At 39.5% G+C, this 17,455-nt stretch overlaps 1 protein-coding gene across 2 annotated transcripts; it reads right to left on the bottom strand.

The window, feature by feature from the left end:
• Positions 1 to 2,587: 2,587 nt before the first annotated feature.
• Positions 2,588 to 13,777, bottom strand: UFM1 (ubiquitin fold modifier 1). 2 transcript variants are annotated; one of them, XM_053971286.1, is made up of 6 exons: positions 12,519 to 13,777; positions 12,372 to 12,428; positions 11,581 to 11,638; positions 9,420 to 9,459; positions 9,003 to 9,035; positions 3,040 to 5,283 (listed from the first exon to the last, which is right to left on the bottom strand). In XM_053971286.1, coding segments are annotated over exons 1-6 (258 nt in total). In that variant the 5' UTR covers positions 12,521 to 13,777; the 3' UTR covers positions 3,040 to 5,215. The 2 variants fall into 2 exon arrangements, with proteins under 2 accessions (XP_053827260.1, XP_053827261.1); XM_053971285.1 differs by lacking the exons at positions 12,372 to 12,428; positions 12,519 to 13,777 and adding an exon at positions 12,152 to 12,363 and having other exon boundaries at positions 2,588 to 5,283.
• Positions 13,778 to 17,455: the final 3,678 nt, after the last annotated feature.

Below are 17,455 nucleotides of genomic sequence, written 5' to 3'. Positions count from 1 at the left end.
ATGGATCATGTCAACTACAGAACAGCTGGCAAGATGTACTGTGCTCTTGTTCATGTACTAATAACCACCCAGCTCTGCATGGGTGGTGCTTTACTGACATTGAGTGCTTATACAAACCTTCACCCTTCGTGCTGCTGGTAAGGATGCCTGGCTGCTCTTATTGTTAGCCACTATTATTTGTATACTATTCAAGAGCCCATAGCAACAGAACAGAACCCTGTCACAAATTAATGGGTCTCTACTAACTGAAAATGTCAATGCAAAAATGAATTTAAAGATGTTAATTTTTCAAGCAACATGAGTCGCCTGACAGCACTTTATTACAGCAATGTTATTTACTCCTTCCCCCTCCCACGGTTTAAAAAGCTACTGCAATAAACATCAGCCGATTAGCTACATCCAGCATTGCCTTTTTGTTTTCAATTTACACATAAAAAATTTAATTTACAGAATGGCTGAGAGCAGCCTGGCCTAATGGAAAGAATCCCTGCCCATGGCAGAGGGGATTGAATCTAGATGATCTTTAAGGTCCCTTCCTCAGGGGAGTTATGAGTGCTGCTTATGTCAGTGATTTTCACATGGATATATATTCAAGGTCTGCAAAAACCCAGCTTGAGGCATAAGCAGCATCCCTAAACTCTACAAAAATCATAGCACGAAGTTTGGCCTATAGTAAAAATTAACAGCACTTTAGCAAATCTAGCAAGCGATCAAAAGTATTACAAACTACTTCACAAAAAACAGACCTGAAAAGCAGTTCAAAACAATGCCTGATGCTTTTAAAGCATTAGAAACATGCATCATTATTAAAACCAAGCTATTTCTGATCATACATAGCAAGGGTTCCCTAGATGTGGATATGCTTCATGTGTCTATTTCTTTCACATTTACTGTCTTACAAATAGCCCTCAGCTCTTTAGCTGAATTTCTAAGATGTTTAATAGCAAACATTTACTAAAATCTGGTCGCTTCTCCTATGAGAAGTCACACAGCGTGATCCTCGAATTGCAAAATGACCTCATGACTCAATAGGTACGACAAAAATTATTCCCCACTCCCTTTTAATTTTAAACTTTTTATCAGACAGCAATGGATTTTTATCAAGCCAAGTCTTCTGAAGATATAGATGCTGCACTTCTCAGTTCACACTTCACCTTTGACACAGAATTCCACAAGGAGAAGTTCAGTTATTTAATGGCCAGACTGTCCCAGATTTACTTCTTGTCAAATATCATGAGCAGTAAAAGGGATTGTGGACAGTGATCTCACTCCCACCAGATGAAGACTACTTTCAAGGCCTGTAAACAAATTTATCTATTGTCCAAAATCAAAGAACAATTCTCTCCATTAAAATGATCAAACGCCTCCAGGGTTGTTATAGCTGTTACCACATCTGGTATTTTTCAGCAGTGAGAGACACTGACAGCTCCCACTCATAGCCTCGGGATTGTCTTCATAGTAGTAAACAGGAGCACCTGCACCCAGTCCTTTTATTAGTGGCTATTTGTATACATTCAAAACCCTTCAAAATCTGCTTGCCAGGAACATTTAACCACTTCAGAGAGATAAAGGAGACCAAATCCATATTCTAAAAAGACACAGTAATAGAATCTTCTGTTTTCTTCTTCAGTACACACATTTTCTTATTTGTAAACAGAACTAATTTTAACCTGGCAAAGCTTTCTGTAAAAAATTGACAAGCCTTCCTCACACTACTACCAAGGTGGTAGTAACTACCTGAACCTGCTGTAGAAGGAAAAAAAGATTGTTTTTAAGTAATTATATTACATTAGAAAGTAGTTTTGATTTCATGCAAAAAGGTTCTTGTGATTTTGAACAAGTCCCTGGGAACTTTGCATCATGTGTTAATCAAGATCAAACAAGACTGAGTGTATGTAACATATAACAGGTATGTAACATATAGTATTTAAGGGAGGGGAAATGTATGAATTGGGGAAGGTATTCAGAAGGATTAACATAAGTCCCTGCAGGTCAATGCCTAAATTGCTTTCTCTAGCCAGTGAAGAGATAAAGGCTTCTCAGAGACTCATTCAGAGCTGCAGAATTGTTTAGCTACACTGAATCTCTCTGGAGGACTTCAGCTTGTTAACTTCAGAAGCAGCTTGCAGAGATTAGCCTCAAAAAGATCATGCTTGCTTTTGTCAACACTCCCCAGTATTTATTTACCTTCCATCAGCAGCTGAAATTCACTACTGAGATGTACTGTTGGGTATACTGTATTTAACTCTGAACACTGTGCATTGCACATGGACTGAAGTTCACCCAGCTGGAGCTTAGCACTCCTACTAGAATCACTGGAACAGGATCCACAGCACTGCTAGGATGACTGCAGGACTGAATTTTTCCAAGGGCCCCATTGAAGTGCTCTGTTTGAAGGCCACCTGGATGCTGCCATACAAAGGACTGCCATCCTCCAGCACCTTCAGAATCCACTCATTGTGCAGCCATCCTGGCACAGCTCCTTCTCTCACTCCAACTGCTCCTCGTATCACTGGAGCAGCAGTGGGAGCTGGGCTTTTGTGATCAAGCTAAACACAAAGAATAAGAATTCTCAACTTTTGAGAGCTACTTTCAACAATTTTTATGATTCTTACATAGTAACAAGACAGGAAAATGACTTTTTCATCTCAAACACATAATAAAGTTGGATTTCGTAACAAAAACAGAGGAAAAAAAAAAACATACTGCTGCCAGAACTTATTATCAGGGCCATTTTCTAACCTCTCCTGTTCTACTGTATTTCATCAGATCACTGTGCTTTCCTTCCTGAAAAATGTCCATGATATTTTCAAATTTTATCAAAATAAAACTTCTATGAACTCATATAATACCAAAAGAACAGTTAGAGATAGTTCAAAGTTTTGGTGGGAGCTTTCACAATTTATGCTTCTGCCAAATTTTTTTTTCACAGACTATCTTTGTAACATAAATCAGCCATCCTTTCATAAATGTAGAATACAGAAAAAAGACTCTCCAAATTGACTTCAGCAAAGATGCAACAAAATGAATCATAAACATCAAAAAAATCTTTTAATACCATTCCGGTTATAATTAGAACTGAAAACAACACAACTGCCAGGTAGAGTTGATTTCCAAAGTACACCATAAAGTATGGACAGACAGACAGGTACTAATCGGGGAGCACAGCATTTCCAGGATCTTCTAACAACTCCCAAGCCCTAGAAACTAAAAGTTGCCTATTCAACCGTGTCAAACATGACTTAACAACATGAACTTGCAGAGGTCAAGTCAGCTTGCAAAGCTTTGGTAAATATGTTTTAGCACTGAAATCGTCTCTTTACCAAACAGAAAAGCCATGTTCAGATTTTACAGGCTATACTGAGACAAAGGTGTAATGAACGGAGTACTAAAAATACCAGTTATTTTTCCAAATTAACAAATTCTTAGCATGTTACATAAACTACCTGCAATGCAGTATGTCAAATACTTTATGCTCTGTTATAACCTAAGTAACAGTGTGAGAAATGTTAGCCACCACATGAAATAATTTTTACATAACCCTCAATTATATAAACATCAGAGCATCCTAGTTTCAAAATGCAATTAACCATGATTCCCTTTCAAAAACACTGCACCTTTAGACAGAAAAAAAAATATTCCTGTTTGTTATATTCCAATATCAGGTGCTTTCTCAAGCATTCAGTCATGAGATTTGCAGCTAAAAATTACAAGCAATTAATTTTGCTCATACTAATTATATTGTGGCATTAGACTAACAAAAAACAAGGCACTCTGCCCTTGGGGCAGTGTTCCGTAGAATTCTGCATAATAACTATCTTTTGGCTCAAAATGAATCCCAAAGCATACTGAATAATTAACGGGAACAGTTTTTAATTATTGTCAAACTCTAAGAATAGGAGAGGAACAGCATTTGCACTTTTTCATTTAATTGTTTATTAAAGTAAAGAAAAATATGGAATTTTACAGTTTATCTTAAATTTGGAAGCTACTTATAGGCAAATATTGATTTCTGGAGAGTTTTTCTTTACTTCCTGAGCTTACACCCACTCAGAAGGGCATTTTGTACTTCTGCATTATCTGACACATTATCTGAACATCTTGCTAAAGCATGATGATTGCACAGGACAGTTGTATTTGTGAGAATACTCATTTAACCAAGCACTACAATACCCATTGTTCCTTCCGTTCAACTCAGTAGAACAGAAAAAAATGCAATATGGTAAGATTTTGCCAAATACATTGAATCACAGCATAGACAACCAGTTCAAGAAAAGCAGCAATTTCTCTACTTAAAATACACAACTGATAGTTTACACATGGCAATTTCTAATCTGAACAAAAATATTTCAGTGAATTCTATGATGTTTTCTGTGTAACAGGCAGCAACAAAACCAAGACTTCTGGAAAGAACCAGTATTAGTTTACTGAAAAAGGAATGACATATTTGACCAGTCTACACATTCCCAAATTACACTGCAATCCTTCCGTGATGATGGCACTTCATGTGAGGAGACTAGGTCTCACAAATTCTCTGAATTTTAATTTAATTTAACTTCACAGTATGTCCAAATGAAGTCTTAAAACACAAAAATCTCTGTATTCTCCTTTATATCAAATACTTACAGCAATTAAAACTTAAGAATTACTTTGGAATATTTGGCAGCTGTTTTCTTATTTGAGTAATAACCTCCTGAAATCTCCCCTCTACTTGAGATCAATACTTGAACCAGGTGAAAGCTGTTCCCCTGAACATAGAAATAACTAGAAAAAAAAATACAGGAAAAACCCCAACTTTTAGCACACAGTAGGAATAATTTCTTTGTAGCAACATCATAACACAGTTTTCCCTTTCATGAAGTAGGCTCGACAATATCCAGTATTTTAAGTATCAATGGTGGCTATGTTTACTCTTGTGGTGTCAATAACACCACATGGTGTCTCTCCACATGGTGGAGAGAAGTCTGCCTTTCTTACAGCAACATAACATGCAATCAGCCTGTTCTACTAGTCAGGGAAGAATCAGTGGATGAGTTAATGTATTTTAACAGGAAAATGAATCTTTATCCCTGTTTCCAAAGAAAAAAATCAAATCCTGGGAAGTCATTTCTGCTTGCTTTAAAAAATCCAATTCATCAGTTGCATTTTGGAGTTCCAAAATAAATAGACCTCTGCTGCACAGCAATGACACCTATTTCCTAGCTTTCAGGAGATGTTATGAGCTCCCAACACGATCTCTGGGAATGAGCCGTAGATCTGAACCATGCTTTAGAAACACATTTCCTAAACAAAGAAAGAAAACAGGATGCATTACTAACCAAGAAAATACAATGTTCCCTCAACAAACACATTTAAAGGACAACAGTATTAAGTCTGTGATTAACAGCTTCATAGTAATTGCTCTGACATACCAGAAATAAAGTTTTCGTGCTTCCATAGAATTTTACCTTGCCCCTCTTTTTCCAAAGAGCTCTTTATTTTAAATGAAAATGCTAGACCTTGCAAAGTGTAGCCTTTCAAACTCTGCAGTTCCACACTCAAATGCCTCATTTCACTTACAAACCATAATAATTTCAAGAACTGAAAACGAAGTTCTACTTTTCCACAATTATTCTGTTTTCTTGAGGTCATTCATGCATTCATTCATTTTTAGTTCTCTCCTTGGTTCAGTACTTATTGACTTCTGACTTCAGAACCTCAGTTTCTTTTAGGAAGGTTCTCCAAATGTCCAAGCGTAAGTTAGTCTCATTTTAGCATAAAAATTATGCTTTCAACTTCTTATTTATTACTGTATTGTCTTAATCATCATAGTCTTTTCAAGAAGACATAATAAAAATTAGAAGTTTCTAATACTTAGATGTGTTGATTTTTTTAATGTATTCAGGTTGCTATTTTTTTATTAAATTAACATTTAAAAATGAAACCATATCACTAAGTGATGTATTTATTTAATTAATATATGGAATATTTGCTTTTTTACTTCATTCTACTACTGCACAGAATCAACCATATTTGATTCCTTATTCAGCATTGAATTAACTTCTAAAACAGAGTAATTCTATTTCTGTCCCAAGCATCCCATTCCAGGGATGTAGAGTGCTCTCACAAATACGATTAAGATACTTGACATCCATTTAATTTGTTTGCATATTAGAGCAAAGCTACCCGTTTTTAAACTCCACCTCTCTAGCAAGTGGATCAGGATCAAAATCACTGTATATATTTGACATAATGACCCTTAGAAAATCAATTTAAAATAACATCTTGTCAGAAGACATTCTGATCTTACAGATCTGCCAAGACATGGTACTGAAGAGATCTATAAAACCCACTGAATGCAAACCAGTCTCACCAGCAAAACAGAGAACTGCCTACTAACCTTACTATTCTATATTGGAAACATCCTTTTGTAATGGCCATGATCAAATTCTGAACATTTTAAAACAGGCCTCAGCTGCATCTCATGGAGACAGTAGCTCACCTACTCACCTCGGTCTGTTTTCATCATTAATATCGCCTTGGTTTTATTAAAGTTATAGCATACTACTCCCCAGACTATCAAGAATTTAAAACTGAAATCAATACAGGGATTAAGTGCTAAGCCTAGCTTTTTCAGCTTTCATTTCCCCTGCTCCACGAAAGCATGTAAGGAAAATGAAAGTCATACTTGAGTGCTTTTTTTCAGAAAGGAAGGGAAATGGTGCAACAGTACAAAACCTCTGAAATCCCCAAGGATTACTAAAATTTTATTCCCGTGTATCTTATTTTGGAAGTTTTTGAAGACTACAAGTAACTTTTCAATCTGTAGGAACTCTGATATATGAAAAAAAAATAGAAATAAGAAGGGAAAAAAGTAGATTTTGAGATACCAGTTAATGAGGTTGAACAGAAGATTATACCTAAATTATGTATGTTTACTTGTAAACTGAGGAGGGATTTTGGTCTGAGCACTAGGTTTGGTGTAGGCTGTACTCTGCTTGTTTTGTTTGGGTTGATTTTGGAGGTTTGTTTTATTGTGGACTGGTTTGTTTTGTTCCCAGATAAGGGCAACATCACACAGCATTGCCAGAACACCTATACTAAAAAAAAAACATAATCCATGTGCCTAATGTTACATCTGCAGAATAAGGCAGTGATGACAACATTTTGCACCTAGATGCTTTTCATTTACCTGTTTATTGATTATGTGATGCTGTTTTATACTACTGCATAATTCCTCAATATTTATAAGAGCTTAGGAGAGGTAAAGCAAATCAACTGCAGATGTGAATTCACTATGCACAGCTGCAAGTACAATGAACTACTGTATGGATACTTTCATTCAGCAGTCAAGTAGTTCTAAATACACTTATTTTAAAAGATTAAGCTACAACTAATTTAAGCTACATAATACAAGATGAAAGCATACTGCTGAGGAAGAGAAACAGCCTAAGTATATCTTAAGCAATCCTACCATTTTGCCTAAGTATTCATCAGTGGTCATGTGAAAGTGTGGCTTTATGTGGGTGATGATCTAATAATTAAAGTAAATTATTAGATTTATTATCTGTTTTTAATACACTCAGTCATGGGAATCATGATAAGGACAGCATCAGCTGAGAAGTGTGCCTGAGGTAGTACACCTGTGAAATCATAAGCTAGGTGTACTAAGGCAGGACAGAAGTTTCTGGTGGAGCAGAAAACCAAACACTTATTTGATCTTCATTTTCAAATGTTGTTGATGCAATCACAGACCTCAGAAATAGGTCTCTACACTTGAATTGTTTCTTTTATAACTCCAAAACATTCCCCAAACTAATGTCAAGCAACTGCTTTTCTCACCATCAGATACTGTTCTGTGCTTTGCAAGGATTTACTTTATACTCTCTAGTTTACACAGCTGAGTGTGCTGATAATACCTTGTTTTATTTTTCCTGTGTAAATGACTGGCCTTCAGTAATGACTGGCAGTCAAAGGCATAAATGAGGCAGATGGTTGGATGCATGGATTTCATGCAAAAACCAGAAGAGCAGCATGTCTCCCTCAACCATTCATCATGTTTGCAAGTAGGAGTAAAATTATTCAGTTTTCACTGGATGACTGGATTCCATAAGCAGCAAAGCAAATTTACTAGTACTTAGTATGTAAGAAATGTTCACAACTTTCTATCAAGATACTCTGTTACACTCTCTTCTCAAATGGTTTAAGATTAGACTATAGTAATTGTCTCCCGATTAGTTTAAAAGTATAGCTCTTCAAGAACAAGTCCACACAATCTGCCTCCAGACAGCAGACCACTATTGGTACAACTCAACCTCTGGACTCAGTTTCCATGTATTTCAGGAGGTGATGGGAATGGGCCTTACACTTTCCTGTGACAGAGATAAACTCTTCTCTCATAGCCAGCCTTGACATCTGAAATCAGGGATTTCTGACACAGAACCCCTTGGTGAGAACAAGAGAGCTATTGGTAAGAATCTAAAAATGGTTGGACTTGGAAGAGACCTTTATGATCACCTAGTTCCAACCCAACTCTGCTGAAAACACACTCCCCAAAGCCCCTGGAGTTCCTGCCCTAAAACTCTTACTTTTTTTAAGTAGGAGTATCTCATGAGAAGTGCTGCTAGAACAGCAAGTACTACTGAATTAGATAGAGCAGGGGGGAAATACAGCTGTTACTTATTACTGCAGTAGTATGTAATACTGTATTGCTTTTAGACTGCACCTTAAATGCAAAGCTCTGAAGATCAGAAGCTCACCACTTTTTCACAGAACTAAATAAAAGCTGAAAAAAAAAAAACAAAACAAAACAAAAAAAAAAAAAAAACCAACCACACTGTTTTTTGGATTTAACCTTTTATACACTATATACACTACAACGACTGTAGTTTGCAACTACTGGGTAATGCTCCTCCCATTTAAGAAGACAAAACCTAAGACGTAATACAACCCCATGTGCTATATATTAGACAGAAAGTAAAACAACAAGTTTTAAATACTGGAATTCATACACAGTAACTTACCTGCTGTCTGTGCAGGGTTTATTCCTATGCCATCTAGGAAGAAGGAAAAAAAAGAGAAAAAAGAAGATGAAACAGACATCTTACAATTTATTACATTAAACTTGCAGCTCAAAAAATATACCAGCAAGATACAACTATTACATCAAGTCATCATGCAGCTATTTCCTATAGCCAAAAAATGGGAACTGACAAGAAAGCTTCAGCATAGAAAAGTCAAAGCTATACATTTGGACAAAACTGCATTAGTGATTTAGTATCTTCACCTCGTGCATAAGAAATTCAAATAATGCTGCAATATTATGAAATTCAATTTGCAGTACACAGAGTTTGTGATGAGATAGTATTGATTTTATCAATAAACTTTCAGTGAAACTTCAATACAAAAACTATTAAAATATATAAAAATTATATTCTTACCATTTGTTATAATGGCACTTGTTGCTGCAGGAACTTTGAACTAAAGGAAATAAGAGTAGGACAAAACAGCATAAGAGACATAGATAAAGCAGAAAAATGTATGGGTAATACTAAAATTATAATTTTAGCTGGTTTACATACAAAAAAATGAGAAAAGAGGTCCTTGAGATTTATAGATGTAAGTAACTTTAATGGAAATGGATTATTATTTTAGTGGTAATTCCACAAATGTAATGGAAATTTCTTTCTAACTATTGTGCAAATGTATACCTGAGACATGCACCAGGTAGCTCTAAAATATGAAGGAAAAACCCAATAGATACCACACACTAAAAATGAGTTTTTTTCTACCTAGGGCAAGTCTGATTATGAGTTGGCAAATTTTGAGTTTTTGAGAGATGTCTCAGTAGAAACCTGCTAAGGCCAAATAGCCAGAACTTAAACACTTCTCTGCCCTGAGAATTTAAATCACAGAGAGGATAATGCACTTCCCCTGGAGAATAACTAACAACTTTGCCCAAATTTTGATCTTTTCCATATACGTATAACTTAAGGTACTGTAAAACTGGTTCTTGAATCACAACACACTACATAAATTAATGTTAAGCTATGCAGTTCAAGGAATGAAAAAAACATTCATATAACACAGAAGTTATCTGTCATTCTTTTCAATGCCAGTTCATAAGGGGCTTCATTCCTGGGGAAGAGTTAACAATCTTTTTTTGCTCTTTGTTAACAAAGCACTTCATTCTGCCTGGTCTCAAAGAGATGCAAAAAGCTTCAGTGCTGATCCAGAATAGCCTGAAGTCAAACTCTCATAGATACTCAAAATACTCACACCAACTGAAAGAATGGCTTGCTAAATGTGAATATTTAAGTCAGTAACGAGTCTCTAAATCCATCCACTCAGATGACTCTATCACTAACACTGTGGTTCTATAAGTAGGTAAAGTTAACAGGTTCAATGGCAACCCCCACCAGAAATGGCACCTCCCTTTCAACATCTCCAACTACTCAGTCACACTCATTTCTGGTACCTCATACTTGCTTGTTAGACTTTTCAGTCTAGGTGTCTATGTATGGGTTGTGTTGGCACAGCTGTATTAATACAGAATAAAAATGACTGGGGAAAACATAGTAAAAACCCCCAATTAAATCATCAAATATCTTTAACAGCAAGTAATATTCTGTATAATGTTCTCCTCAAGTAAATTTACAACTAAACCAATCCACAACTTTCCCCCAGAAGCTGTGTTTCCTCTAGTAGTTTCTGTCCCATCGTGGTGTAACAGTAACAACCTAAGGAGACTCAAGACCTGGAGTCGTTTATCCTTCCTAACTATTTCACTGCAATTGCAATGCTCAAACATAGGAAATTTTCAATAACCCAAAACTTCCCAGGTTTTACTAAAAAGACAGAGGGAGAATTGCAAGAACAGACTCTCAGCTGACTTTCTGCCAGTTAGATGAAGAGACTCATCATGCTTCTGAGCACTCAATTTTACTGTTTACATCCAGTGAATGCCTCTTAATCTTTGCGTGCTTAATCTGAAACAACATGATACATCTCTTCAAACACATTATGTGGGCAATTTAAACACCTAATGATATAGGATTCCATGAGAAAGATCAACACATGGAAGCCAAAGAACACACTATCCACATTTTTCCTTAAGTCAGTTTCTTGAATCTATCCCATGTGGCTGATGTCAATACCTTCCACAATCAAAAACTCTGTGTCTGCCAAAGTCAGGGATTACTAGAACTGAATGTGAAAAGAGTTTAAGAATTTCCTGGATAATTCTGAAGAACTTTCCTGATATTCCACATAAGAAATTTCAGTATTAAGTATCCAACAGCAGTACCTTTTAGTTCTCTTCAATGTCACAAATTTTTATATCACTGCTATAAAACAGTTAATTACAAAAACCAGAAATCACCTCAATGTCATCTGCTGATGCATAAATTGTGCAAAGATCACTAAGTTTAGGATTCTGCACGTTCTGCCAGGCCCCCACTGAGACCAGTAAAGCTTGTGACCATCTGTAACCAACAGCAGCTCCTTGTGCTGAATTAACCACTGCATTTTTATCATTAAAAAAGCTTTAGCTTTCAAGAACATGCAAAATGTTAAAACTTAACATCATCACTCTCTACTTACTTCTTCTGCAGCAAACTTGAGGACAGCTGTGAAAGGTGTGCTCTCAGGCACACTCAACCTGAAATCACAACACAAGTAAATACGTGGCTGCCAAAACAAACCGAAAAGCAACTTTATCTGCTGTTAAACTACTGACTGAAACTTCACTTTACCAATGGAAATACTTCTGCCAAAGCTGTGCAAGTACTGTTCAAGGGGTGAATAGGTCCCTGGGGGGGGGTGAGTTGCTTCAAGAGAAGCACTTTTAGCAGAGAATGGGAACACCTTTAAATTTCAGCAGATGTGGCAAATCCCAGGAGGTGTGGGACTAAGCTCCATAGCAATGTCCTCTCCAGGAGGAGAGAACTCGGCCTTAAGCTGTGGCAGGGATGGTTCAGGTGGAACATCAGAAGAAATTCATCACTGAAAGGGTTGTCAAACACTGGAACGGGCTGCCCAGGGAGCTGGTGGAGTCACCGTCCCTGGAGGGGTTCGAGAGAGGCCTGGAGGCGGCCCGTAGTGCCATGCTCTGGTTGACAAGGCAGTGACAGAGCAAAGGGTGGACTCAATGACCTCAAAGATCTTTTCCAACCTGAATGATTCTGCGACTCTGAGGAAGACGCGCACGGCAGTGGGGCAAAGCGGGAAAGCCCCGAGAGCAGGGCTAACCACGGACATCGCCTGTCGTTCCACACGGAGGGAGACAAACGCCGTTCCCGCTGGCGGAATGCCCCGCCGGGATGGCCATTAGAGGCCATCCGCGATGTGCCCCGTTTTCGCTTCCCGCCGCCCCACGCAGCGCCGGCACTCACACTTTGTAAGGCAACCGGGGGTCCGAGGTGAGCGTCACTTTAAAGGTGACCTTGGACCTGTGGAGAGAGCAGAGGGTGAGGGCTGGGTGAGGGAGCGCGGGGGCTGCGGGACCCCCGGGCGGTCCTTCCCTCCCTCTCTCCCCTCACATGGTGCTGCCGGGGCCGCCGCCGCTCCCTCCGACACGTCAGCGCCGCCCGCAGCACGGGGGCCTTCGCCCGGTCCTGAGCTGCCTGAGGCGCGCCTGGCCTCAAAGGGAAGATAGCATGCCCCGCCGACCCGCTGTGAGGCAGGGAGCAGCCGTGTTCTTCCTCAGTGCCTTACTGTAGCTGGGAAGCAGTGAGTCTGAGGTGTGGGCGAGGTGCAGCGGAGAAGGGCGGGGAGGATTTCTACTGAGGCAGTGGCACTGGCTGTTCCGCGGCCGAGGTAGGGCCCCGGCCGAGGTAGGAGGATCTCGGCACCGGGGCTGCCCGGCGCTTCCGTAGGCGCTGCAGGGAGACGCAGGCGGGACGTGGAGGGAGCGGGGCCGGGATAGCGATAAGGATGGGGAACGGGATCGGGCCGGGAGTGCGGGATCGGCGGGCTGTGGTCATACAGGGAGTATGTATGAGTGCGGCGTTTGGTAACCGGAGACTACATCTGGTGTGCTGTGCCCAGTGGTGGAGTCCTCAGTGCAAGAAGCAAGGGGCTCATGGAGAGGGTCCAGCGCAAGAGCACAAAAATGCTGAAGGGTCTGGAGCATCTTAGGAGAGAGAGAGAGGAGAGCTGGGCCTGTTCGGTCTGGAGAAATGACTGAGAGGGGATCTCATTAACGCATATAAATACGCAAAGAGGAGTGCCAGTAGAATGGTGCCAGACTTCTCAGTGGTGCCCAGCGATGGGGTGAGGAGCGACGGCCAGGAACTGAAACACAGGAAGTTCCATCTCGACATGAGGAACAACTTCTTTACATTGAGGGTTGCGGAGCACTGGAACAGGCTGTCCAGGGAAACCGTGGAGTTTCCCATTCTGGAGACATTCAAAACCCACCTGGACATATTCCTGTGTAATCTGTTTTAGGGGGAGTGGATGATCTCCAGAGGTCCTTTCCAACCCTAATAATTTTGTGATCCTGTTTTGCTCTCAAATCAAAATAGTCTGCAGATGCTTGTTATGCAGGCAAAAGTGAATGCAAATTCCCCTTAATATTTAAAACTGATCACATCTTCCTTGTGACGAGGGAGCTTGAACTGGAGTTTTGTTTGGATAGTGATGGATACTTTTATGGTGGAAAAACAGTAGGTTCCAGTTTTGTTTGTCTATGACTTGACAAATCAATTTGTGGCATAGAACTGCAAAATAGTTTTTGTCTTTAATACTCATTTATCTGCTACTGCAGATGATGACTGAGTTTTCAACTCTGGTATGTCAGTATTTTCCTTATAGAAGATATTTTGTCAGATTTCCCCAGTTTCTGCTGTCTGCAGGAAGGACAGCATTCACTGCAGATGAAGTGCTTGGTGTCACACACTGCTTGCCAAACTGGTCATGGCAAAGCACTTTGTTGTGTTCACCTTTGCTGGGGTCTCATTAGGGTTAAAGTAGATGAGATGCTGTACAAAAGGCAGGTGATACATTGGAGTCATACATTTTTTTTCTAAGGACTGGCTTCTTGCCCAGGTATGAAATCCAGCTTTTCACCCTTGTGCTGTTCTTATATGAACATAGATCAAATTGGAAAAAAATAACTGAACAAAAATTTCACTATCAGCTTGTCCAATGGCCTTCACATTCCTCAGTATCTCCTATTTATGTTACTGTGTCTTTTTTCATAGCTGTATTGAATTTGTGGATTGTACGCATCTTGTAATCCATTAATGATCTCATGGGTTTTTCATCCCCCTTCTTTTAAGATATCACACCTGAAATTGGAGCTAATTAATAGCCATCTCTTAGTATTTAACCTTGCATTTAGTGCATTTAGCTAAATGTCATCCTAGATATATCATTGCCCTTTTCAAAATCAGCTGTTTTTTTCTGTATATATGATGTTATGGCTTTGCCTTATGTTGCTCTCTTATCTGCAGCTTTCATTAATGCATTGCTGTCTCCTGTTTTCCAAGGTATGGAATGCAGATGTGAAATAAAAGAATGATCTTTTCAGCACTTCATTCTGGCCTCTCACTTTAAGTACTTCTCCTCTGAGGAAATAAGCAAATCCAAATTTTCATGTTGTTGGAACTGGACTGTGTTTAGTACCCAGGTTTCCTTGGTTAAATCCAGTTTGAGCATATGTGTGCTATAGTGCTGAGAGCAGTCTAAATCCAGGCCTGACTAGTCCTGTGTTCTGGCCATGTGGTCTTGTCCTCTGTCAAGCAAAAGAGCCAACACTTGTGACCAGGTAGAGGATCTGTTTAGGAAACTGATTTGGCAAAACCCCCAAAAATTTCCTTTTATTTGGTTTAATGTGGTTATCTTCAGAAACCACCAGCAAAGAAGGGCATGAGGAAGCACAGCTAGTTGGCAGTGATGCTGTACTGCACCTTAGGTCGGCTTGAGATGCTGTGGAGCTGTATTCTGAGCAGGCATCAAGAGTTTCATGGTAATGCCAGGGGATGGTGGGCTGACCCTGGCTGGATGCCAGCTGCCTAGGGAAGTTGCTCTGTTACTCCCCTCCTCAGCTGGACAGGGGACTGAAAACATAATGAAAGGCTCATTGGTTGAGATAAGGGCAGGGAGACTTCAGTCACCAATTACTGCCATGGGCAAAACAGACTTGAGTTGGGGAAATTATCAAACTAGAGTATGCTAATGAGAAATAAAATGAAATCTTAAAAATATCACCCCCACCCCCTGCCTTCTGGACTAAACATTGCCTCAGAGCTCTCTACCTCTTCCCCCCTGTAAGGTCCCTTTCACAAACTATTCCAGCATGGGTACCTCCTGGGCATCACAAGTCCTGCAGCAAACGTACTGTGGCACCTGGAGCACCTCCTTCCACTCCTCCACTGACTTTGGTGCTTGCAGAGTGGTTTCTTTTGCATATTCTCAGTCCTCTCTCTGCTCTTCTGTGGTTTTGTTTTTTTTTTTTTTTCTCCTTGAATCTGTTGTCCTAGAGATGCTGATGGGCTCAGCTTTGGCCAGCAGCAGGTTCATCTTGGAGCCATCTGGCATCGGCTCCATCAGACATAGGGAAGCTTTTGACAGCATCTCACAGAAATCCCTGTAGCCCCTGGCACTACCAAAACCTTGCCATGCAAACCCAACATACAGGGTCAGGATCTTCTGATGTAGAGTAGAGAATCCCAGTGATCTTACAAAAGGAAGACCTTTTCATTGCTGCAAATTCAGAATTTTCCCATGCTGTCTCAACCTGTTCAAAACGCTGGCAGGGTTGATTTTTTTGCTTTTATGAGAATTTACAGTGAAGAAGAATGCACATGATTTTTCTTTTTTAGTTGGGAAAGTTAATGGGACTCGTCCTGTCTGCAAACAATCCAGGGCTGGTTTAGAGGATTGTATTAAAATAATAGGTTTATATAGATCATTCTCTTCAACACCAGAAAAACTGGTTCATTTAAAAAAAAAAAAAAAGTCTGCCCTCCTTTCCCTGTGAGTAAAGCTAGAGAAAAAAAAATTAATTCTTCATAAAATTTGTTTTTCCTACAGCTCTTAATTACCCAGACTCAAATATGTTGTGTTATAGCAATGAGACCTAACTTTGACTTTCCTAGCTGTGTAAATGACAAAAGGAATGACAATTTCAGCAATTAATTATAACAGTTGGGATCTCTGGCAATATGTAAACACAGTTGTTCAACTGAAAGCTTTTAGGTTAAGAAAATGAAAAAAAATACAAATCAGAAAATAACAATATAGCCCCCTGGGTGCTGTGGATGTTACTGAGATGAGCTAGAATACCTCTGACAACTCTTTGGGCAAGACCTTCTAGTTGTTAATAGCATTGCAAGAGAAAATAACTGCAGTAAATAGAAGCTGTTCATCCCACGTGCCTATATTCCTCCTGGCTGGGCCTAGTGTAATCGAGTTGAGAAGGAAAATAAACAAAACAATAGCCACAGCACAGAGTAGAAAGTACTGGTGTACTGTGTTTATTGTTACTTAGCCTGCTTTTATTCTTTCCTGCTTTGTTTCCTAGCCTCCCTTGCTGTAGTCTCTGTTAGCTACAATTTATTGCTGAGCATTCAAGTAGAGCTGCCCCATGATACGGAACTGGGATGCACAATTTCCTGCTCCTTCAACAAGTGAACATGACTAGATTGGAGTCTGGCTATAAAATTAAGCTTAAGTGTTTGTATTTTTGAAAGATTTCTCCTTTGCTTCTGAAGCACACACTGTGACTTAAATCTTCTAACCTTTGTTACATTTCTATGTTCATGAGTGCATGTGCCATTTGAAGGATGCTAAATTTTGTGCTCATGTGGAGGAAGAGTTTATTACATAAGCATCTATGCTAAGAACTCTATGGAAATATAAAATAGAGAATTTTAAGGAATGCAGTAAAACTTCTTCCACCTGCGAAATGTGCTTTTAGCTTGTCAGTTTTGGACTGAATAATGAATGTTTGACTTCCAGGAATCTCTGGTGAAAAAGTTCTGAATTAAGCCTTTTAACAGGTACCAGAAAATTAAGTCTTGGCACCGGCGTACTTTTCTTCTATGCTTGCAGTGAATTAAATAATGTTGCATTGCCAAGCAATGTGTAACAGGAGGGAGAGGCTGAAGAAGCACAGCATTTCTCCAACCAGCCACTTCCATATCAAGCACATAGAACACTCTGATCCCTTCAGCTCTTAGTGAGGCTGGGATTTCACCAGGGGGATTGAGTAGTGCTAATTCCCTTGAAAAAGGACAAATCCTGTTTTTAACCCCCACTTTTGCATTGCAATCTGTTCCTGGCCTTCTGGCTACTTCTTGACCTCTTTTCATACTTGGGGGACCCAGCAGTGAGTCAGTTCAAATCAGCAGAAGACATGGATGTTTCCCTGCTGACTTAGCATTGAACCAGCTCAGGGAAAAGTCTGAGCTGACACAGCAGAGGAGGCAAGGAGATCTTCCCCTTTTGTCAGCAAGGAATCACAGAATCA

Source organism: Vidua macroura, chromosome 2, assembly GCF_024509145.1.
Source record: "Vidua macroura isolate BioBank_ID:100142 chromosome 2, ASM2450914v1, whole genome shotgun sequence".
Taxonomy (NCBI): Eukaryota; Metazoa; Chordata; class Aves; order Passeriformes; family Viduidae; genus Vidua; species Vidua macroura.
This window is presented reverse-complemented; position numbering and strand designations above follow the sequence as displayed.

What these genes read in the sequence shown, in the direction of transcription:
- UFM1 (XM_053971285.1), bottom strand. Translation starts at nt 12,237, where the DNA reads ATGTCCGTGGTTAGCCCTGCTCTCGGGGCTTTCCCGCTTTGCCCCACT. An exon ending in AGAGTCGCAGAATCATTCAG is followed by an intron (nt 11,639 to 12,151) that starts GTTGGAAAAGAT and finishes TTGTGATTTCAG; the next exon opens with GTTGAGTGTGCCTGAGAGCA. An exon ending in AAGTGCCATTATAACAAATG is followed by an intron (nt 9,036 to 9,419) that starts GTAAGAATATAA and finishes CCTTCTTCCTAG; the next exon opens with ATGGCATAGGAATAAACCCT.